The 8,780-nt window shown below is 40.9% G+C and overlaps 1 protein-coding gene across 1 annotated transcript; it reads right to left on the bottom strand.

Annotated features, from left to right (window-relative positions):
* Positions 1 to 5,350: 5,350 nt before the first annotated feature.
* On the bottom strand, positions 5,351 to 7,259 carry LOC122052526 (probable N-acetyltransferase HLS1). The gene is made up of 3 exons (XM_042614091.1): positions 6,891 to 7,259; positions 6,631 to 6,818; positions 5,351 to 6,546 (listed from the first exon to the last, which is right to left on the bottom strand). The coding sequence occupies exons 1-3, from the start codon at positions 7,113 to 7,115 to the stop codon at positions 5,676 to 5,678; spliced, it is 1,284 nt and encodes a 427-aa protein (XP_042470025.1). The 5' UTR covers positions 7,116 to 7,259; the 3' UTR covers positions 5,351 to 5,675.
* Between the last annotated feature and the right edge of the window lie 1,521 nt (positions 7,260 to 8,780).

The following is an 8,780-nucleotide window of genomic DNA, read 5'->3' on the forward strand; positions in this document are numbered from 1 at the left end:
TGACTTACTTGACCTTCTCAACACCAGATGTCCGATCATCCTTGATCAATCTGGATTTTTCCTTGCCCAGCTTCACTCACCAGGACTTTCACCTAGCTTCACTCACTAGGATTTTCACCTGGCTTCACTCACCAGGATTTCCAATCTGCCCGGCTTCACTCACCAGGACTTTCCAACTGCCTGGCTTCACTCACCAGGACTTTCCCACTGCCTGCCTTCACTCACCAGGACTTTCCCACTGCCTGGCTTCACTCACCAGGACTTATCCGTCTGCCTGGCTTCACAGTTAGGACTCCCCAGTCAAGTATCCGGTCAACCTTGACCTACTTGACTCTTCTTCATCCACCCTGATCAGACCCTGATCAGTATCTCTCCGCATGGACAACTGCACCTGCATTGTCCATGTCTACATGTCTTTCTGTATTGTCAAACATCGAAACCATGTCCAAGGTTTACACTTGGTCAACTAGGTCAACCTTGACCTACTGGAAATTGCACCAACACTAACAAGTGTAGGAAGCGACAATTTGGGTGAGACGCTATTCACCCCCCCCCCCCTCTAGCGAACGTCAATGTCCCAACACTATCTTCTATGTTGACCGAGTCGTCTAAAAGCCTCTGGTCAACGCTACTTGCAGATAGCGACCAAGTTACCCCAATCCCTGGAACCCCGATGCTTGAGGCAAATTCCTTGAATATATAAGGAATATGATAATGGTAGAATAATAAAATGAATAAAGAATGAGTATGGTGACATACCATAGCCCAGGGGACGCCCTTAGTAAACTGGTGAGTTGGTCGTGATGCTCATCGAGTCATCATGACCTGGAAGAGTAGATAAATGTGAACCAGATGAGTTGGATCTGATGACGCGTAGCTAGATGCGACATGGATTCAGAAAATGACACACAGGCCAAACTATGACAGAGGCACACAAACCGGAATATAATAGTGGCACACGAGCTAGAATATGATAGTGACACACATGCCGAAATATAACAATGATGCGAAGGCTAAAACACCATATCGGCATGAAGGTTGGAACATAGCAACGATACAGAGCCAGAATAAAGTAGCACTTCTATAGCCGGAATAGAACAATAGCGTATGACAAGGGCTCAAAGGTCCGATATGTGACAACAGTGGATCTATGCTGAAGACGGTCAGACCTACACCGAAAGTGTATGGCACTGTAGATCTATGTCAGATCAGCACTGACATGGCTGCCAGCAAGGGAGAAGGTGTCAAGGGAGGCGACGGTGGCCTAGATCTACTGCCAACATGACTGCAGTGGAGAAGAAGGCATCAACAACGATAGCAGGGGCGCTAACAGTGGTCATGGGTGTGCTGATAGCGATAACAGTGGCGCCAACAACGGAGATGAAGAGGAGGTCGACGGGGAGTGCAAGAGGAAGAGAGGGGGGCTGGAGGTGACAGCGGTGGTGGCCGGAGGCAATGAGGCTGTCGGTGTGAGGAGAAGAGGCGGTGCCTCCTTGGCTGGCGCCAACGCTATCTAGAAGAGGGGAAGGTGATGCGTGTGAGAGGAAAGGGGAGATAATAGAGAGCAGGGGCAGTGGTGCTTTCGCTGGAGGTGGTCGACGTTGAGGGTGGATAGCAAGCCTCAAGCTCCAAAAGCGTTGAAGAGGGGAAGTAGGGCTCTCACGGTGTAAAATAGCCTGGATCGAAGAGGACGCAAAGGGAGAGAAGAGTAGAGGCGGTCTCACTAGCCGGAGATGGCTGGTACCGGAGACGATGAGGAGGAGGGACGTTGAGGGTTCCGATAGCATAAGGCGACACCTTTTTTTCCTTGTGATCAATCCTCCTCCTTTTCTGCGAACCCTCCAACAGCTAAAAAGGCCAATCCCCAAAATGCCCTTATGTCCTCCTGCCACCTCATCTGTTATGACCCTTGGTAGTCGACTAGAGGGGGGGTGAATAGCCCCTGTACAAAACAAGCAAAACGAACCTTCCTCGAACTTATAACTTAATATAACACTTGCATAAAAGAATAATAAAGAAACTGGAAAGAAAGAGACACGGCGAATTACTTAGTTATAACTGGAGAGGTTGTTAATCCAAGGTGAAAAAGTACACTAAAAAATCTCCTTCAGGCGGAGAAGCCTCTTACAGTAATGAACGCACAGAAAAGAAGCTAAACAAAAAACTAAGAGCGCACAAGTGTTGTTTCTTTGTATTTCTCGTTGATGTTTAGCTTTGGGAGCAAGACTACTTATATAGCCTTGCTCGGGCCGCCTAGAAGGGTTCCAAGCGCCTGGAGGGGGATAAAACTTTATCCCCTTCGCAACGGATCGCGGTCAAACGCGATTCGGATAAAATGAGATTCCAGGTGCCTGGAAGGGTTCCGGGCGCCCGGACCAAGAAAGTCAACCAAGTTGACTTTTTCCAATCCGGGCCTTCCGCTCCGATTTCGTTCGCCTCGATCCGGGTCTTCCGCTCCAGTTCCTCTTGCTTGGGTGATCTCGGCCATCCGGAATAGAGCTCATCCAAACCCAACTTCCGATCTTCTCGAGCAAGATTCCGCTCCTGGCTTCTCATCCCTCGAAATGTCGCGCGCCTCCTTCTCATCCACCTGCGTACTCTTCTGCAGCACCTCGTCCCTCAGACGCATCGAGCCTGTCTGCTCTCTCCCGTGTCGTCCTTCGCGCTAGCTACATCTTTTGCTTGATATCTTGTTCTCCTAAGTTTCTGCACACTTAGACACATGATTAAACACAATAGAACCTAACCTAACTTGTTTGATCATATCAAAACAACATTGGGGGTACCAACATCATCTACTCACCATATCAAATAGCAAGTGGTTCATCTTTCCTTATGGCATAGTCAATGTCCAACCACCTGAAATGAAGAACTCTTTCCTTCCAGACTTTATAGTTATCATCCTTGAGTTTAGGGGTTTCACAATGCATATTATAGAAATTTGAATACTGTGCTGCATAAATTAAATATATGCTTATTAAAAAAATTATGGAAAATATCATGTTTACCAATGTAAATTATATTTAGAGAAAAATATCTAGTGACATAAAACTTGCCTATGAACTAAAGTTTAATTCAATTAGATTTTACTATAACTTTATAATAAAACTATCTAATTATATTTTCTGCGACTCTCGTGTGTAAATTAAGAAAATATAATTTGATGTTTTATTCTAGTTAATCGTATAAATATAACAAAGATCTTTGTGGGATAAATTTTGTTATGTTTATATAATTAATTACAATTTATATCCGTTATGTGATCCTAATCCACTTAATGTATAATTTTAAATAATTAAGGATGCTGTGGTTAAACCTCAATTATTTAAAATTATACGGTTCACTGGACCCCTTTTTTAATCTTTATATAGTAATTATTTAGAAACACAATCAACACTTTCCAAGAGTGCTCCCATGAAAAATTGATAGGACAAGATTTCTTTAAAAACCAACCTTCTTACACAGAACAACATTGCCAAGCCGACTAATGGCCAAGGCGTTAGCCTATGGCATGACCATCAACAAGACTAGTCTATGAATAACTCTTTTGGTGTCTTCTTATGTCATTTTATAATTGCTATTTAGACTCCATTATTATGAATCTTCATTAACCAAAAATTCTACTTAATTTACATGTAAAACTTTCAAATGTAACACCAAATCACATGTATAATAAGAAAATATATCATATGTAAATTTATACTAAGAAAATTAATATTCATAATCTTGGAAGGATATATATATTTTTTAATCTGAATTTTGTGCATGTAAATTTTTCATAATTCTAAATTATGACTTTTTTTAAACTGAATATATACATGCAAATTTTCCAAATTTTAAATTCTATTTTTTTTCATTTAAAAAAATTTGAAATAGAAAATTACATAAAAAAAATTTGCTTAATTGATAATTATAACAAGACCAAAGTAAAAATTGTTCTGATACCAACTATTAGAAATAATATATCATACTTATTTTTAAATAAATATGATAATTGAATATGAAAAAATAAATTAATTGTTACCTCTAGCCATTGATATTTGAAAATCACTTGAGACTCCTTTTGATGTTTAATGCTTTAGAGCCTTCTAAACACTCCAAACCTCTTCTATAGATGATGTTGTTATTTTTAAAAAGTGTATATATTTAGGGGCCCTAAAGATTATTATTTATAGGACTCTTTACCATCATTGAATCAATTTTTAATATTATGTTAATTTATGACTAAATAATCATGTCATATTATAAGATATGATAAAATAATCATACCATATTAAAATATATGATATCTATAAGTATTTAATTAATTATGTACATTTTAAAAAAAATATACATAAATAAAATCTTAATAATTATGTGTCACTTAATAAGGAAAAAATTCATAATCAAAATAAAATATTTCCGATACAATGGTGTTAATTTTAGGTTTATGCCCGTACTTATTTTTAAAATATAACACAACAATAGTGATATTTTTTGAAATTCAATACTACAATGGCGTTATTATTTGAATGTAATATCACATGGCTAGCAAGAGGGATAAAATAGAAAATTAAAAAAAAAATCTAAAAGTTAGAGGTATCTTTTGAAAGTATCCTTCATTAACCAGAATGCAATAAGAGAATGATGAATAGAACAAAATGATAATGACAAGGTAACTCTAAAGTGGCGTCAACAGATATATTATGAAAAATTATCTATAGATAATGAGATTCTTTAATTTTCATCGAATCAATTTACTATTACTATTTCTAGGTATGGTATATGTTTTATCGGGCAAAATGGCATTGTGAGATGGAGCTAAATATGAAAAAAAAAAAAAAAGGGGAGATAATTAATTTTAAATAATCGAGACGTTAAACTTTGCTCATGAATTTGTTTCCTTTCGCATAATTAGTTTGATGCTTATTAAATTCCAATAGTTTATATAAGTGTAACATAGCTTTGTATAACTCTATTTGATAAAAATTGATTGATAGATTTTAATGAACTTGACTATTTGTGGATATCTACAATATCTTAATCAGGGCCCTTTATTGTTATGATCATCTGTTTATTGCTTAGTGTTTTTTGAGATATTTTTTAAGCATAGGCACATGCTAAAATCTCTATTGAGGAGGTGCCAACTTTTTTTTCCCTATGGTATAAAAATTATTTGAGGTAACATTTTAAATTTCTTTTTTAAAAAATTGCAAAGATATAAGTGCAACATCAATCTCAACGATAAAATGGAGAAATTTCGACCTCAATTCCAAAGGACCAAGAAACCATTAGGAACTAGAAAGAGAGGGGAACAAGGAACAAAGAACAAAGAACAAAGAGATTATATTCCTAATCCAAAAAGAGGCCATAAGATATGTAGACATCATGTACCCAAATCCCTTGTCAAAAGTTGATGATTAAAAAGGGAAGGAGAAAAAAAGAAGATTACATCTCCTCAACGCCTCACATTAGATTACAAAAGGACAAGTTGTATTTCTTTCAAATCTTTCTTTTGTGATCTTTCTTTTCATTTCCATGGAATGTGTATCTTTCTCTCCCCTTCCCAACCGTTACAATCATAATCTAAAGAGAGAATATATTTTTAAAAAAAAAGCGTTATGTAAAAGGTCGTTTCGGGTCGCTTTACATAACGGATATCCCCCGTGTTGTGGGTCCACCGTTACATTATGGGATTAGAATTCCCGGGGGTCTACGAAGATGGACGCCGGCGGCGGCGCTTTGGTCCAGTCGCCGAGAGCTCCGCCTTCGCCGTACTCTCCGGCGAGTCGCTTGACGCACCAGAGGTCCTCGGCGCAGGAGAGGCGGCGCCAGTGAGGGATCCCGCGGCGGAGCGGCTCGCACGCGGCCACCTCCGCCGCTACCACGCGGCAGCCGGCGTCGGCGCGTGCCATGTTGTGCGCGTGATGGAAGAGTGCCCGCGTCAGTGATGGCGCTGCGGGGCCATCGCCGGCGAGGCCGTAGACGAGGTAGAGCCCGAAGGGGGAAAAGAGGTCCGGCACGGACGGGATGCGGAGCCAGGGTAGGGCCCGGTCAATGGTGCGGGTCGCCTGCGCAAGCGCCCGTCGCCACCTCGCCGCCCCACGTACCTCCAGCCGGAATAGCGCCTTGGAGTTCCACACGCTCGCCACCGCCCACGCCGGCGGCGGGGCTGCGAGGAAAGCCTCCACGCCCTGCCACCTCCCCGCGGCAGCGCAGCCGCCGGGAACGGCCAGGAAGGTGCCGAGAGAAAGAGGATTACGGAGCACGGCGTCGATGTCGCGAGGGAAGAACTCGATGCCAGCGAACCAGCGGCGATAGAGCGCTTCCGCGTCGGCGGTGGGGAGGGGGAGGACGACGGAGGCGCCGGGGAGTGGGAGGCGGTGCGCGAAAACGGGTTGCACGAGGATTGCCGGTGTGCGGAACTTGGAATACCCGCACCGCCCCGTGAATAACTGGATCGACGGCTCGTTGTCCTTTTCCGTCGCCATGTACGCGTATTCCGCACCTTTCTCCTTGCACCATTCTTCCATTCTCTCCACCAATTTCAGCCCAATCCCCTTTCGCCTATCGCGATCAATCAATCAACACAGTCAATTAGTTCCAAAACTACTCTAAATCACGTACGAGATCAACAGGCGTGAGCGTTACCGGTGAAAGGGGGAGACACGGAGGCCTAGGAGGTAGGCGACCTTAGCATAAATGGGAACAGGGGAAGCGCCGTCGAGATCGCCAGCGGCGCAACGAGGATTCTTGGTTCCGCAAGTTACAAATTTGACGCAACCGCGGATGACGCCAACTATTTCTCTGCTCTCCGGCCCAATCGCAATCTCCGCCACCTGTACAGACCAATGCAACTCGATCACAAACACGAGCAAAACAGGGGAAACAGAAGAAGGGGAAGGACGGACGAGCATGAGAAAGTTCGGCGAGTGTCGGACGCGGCAGAGAGGGTCGCCGAGGAGGTCGGTGAAGAGGGACATGCCGCTACTGTCGCCGCCGCTTGGCCCGACCTCGCACATCCGCTCTAAGTTCTCCACCACTTCCCGGTCGCGCCCTGCCTCATACTCTCTGATCATCACCGCCAGTCCTGCGGCTCTCTCCTCCTCCTCCTCCGGCGCCACCACCACCACCATCTCGACAGAGCGGGGTTCCTCTGCTGGATACGTAATCCAAAGCTGAAATTTTTTGTCGTCTGCGGGAGGTGAAGGAAGAGAACAAGAAGGGATGGGTAACGCACGTAGGTGAGAGTGAGGTGAGCTTGCAAACCGTGTGTTACGGCCTCTCCATCGGTCGCCATTTATCCCATTTATAGGCCAAGGGAGGAGAAGTAATGACTGACGTCGAGAATGAAAATGGCGGCGGTGCTTGCGCGGTCTTGGCCCACCGTCTGTTCATGTTTTTTTCATATATATATATATATGAAAATATTGGTGAGAAAAAAAATCTCCTTTTCCCTTCAATTACTCACCCACTGTTATAGTCTTCATCGATTCATAACGTATTAACTATGACACTATGATTTCCCTTTCAATCGTCTGTTTGATAACAGTCTCAAGATCATCTCCTCCCATAACGATTAATGTTAGTCATCATTGGTCATCTTTATTGTCCATCGCTTCTTCCTAAAATTATTCTCCTTCAAGTTAAATCTTCGCTCAACTCATTTTACTTTGTCTCTAGTCCAGATCTTAGATGCCAAGCACTATATGTTTCTAAGCCCAGTCCCAAGCGAAAAGCAATACACGTTCCGGAATTCGAGTGTCAAACACCGTACGCTCCTGAGCACTCTTCCACCTGAGGACCGAGTACCGATCCCAATATCCTCTTTCAGTCCTTTTCCTTTCGATCAGACCTTAGTAGGTCTAGCTATATGCCTTAGCATCTTGGGCTATTCCAACTCCTTAATCGTAGATTATTACGAGACAAATGAATCCTATTGTAAACATGCTTTGACTTCATCACTTAGTGTTTAGACTATTATAGTTTTGAAATTATATCATTCTATCCATTCATAGAGCTAGGTAATTATGTTGTTTTGCATTTTTATAAATAAATGTTTATTTATTTTATGACCAAATATTAACTTGTTTTTTTTTAACTGAATGATCAACTAATTTCTGATATCTTACTATTTTATTAAAAATCTCTCCTCTTTACTAATTATTTTTGATGAAGTCTAAATGAATTTACGTTAATATCTTTTTTTCTATTCATACTAAAAATAATTCCAAGATTTATTAGTAATTCCACAAGCGAAACCATCAATGATTTAAAGTTCGAAACTCAGCTGCGACATATTATTATGAATTTTTTCTTATCATTAATTTTCTTTGATTATTTTATATTAAAAAAATATAATTTTCTTTAGTCTCACATCTTAGAATTGACAATACTATCATTAAAAATACTTCTATAAATATTTTAGGCCGACAATGTTAAAAAATATACTTTTCTTAATTTTTTTTACTAAGATAAGTATAATATTAAATTAAATTAATTTTTTTCATAGAGAAGCTGCAAAGGTGACATTCGAAAATCCAAATAATTTGGATTTTCAAAGATCCAAATAATTCAGATTTTCAAAAATCAGGTAATTTACCCTAATGACTCTACTAATGACTCTACTTTAGTATTTTAATGTTAAAATACTTTAATTAATATAATTTTATTATAAATGGTCAATGTGATTTCAATGTATTATATTACACATGCGATGCATGTGCACGATCACTAGTATATTAAAAAAAATGGATGACTATACTAATATCGAATTTGAGATTACCGATTCAGTCCTATAA

The sequence above is a fragment of the Zingiber officinale genome, chromosome 3A (assembly GCF_018446385.1).
Source record: "Zingiber officinale cultivar Zhangliang chromosome 3A, Zo_v1.1, whole genome shotgun sequence".
Taxonomy (NCBI): Eukaryota; Viridiplantae; Streptophyta; class Magnoliopsida; order Zingiberales; family Zingiberaceae; genus Zingiber; species Zingiber officinale.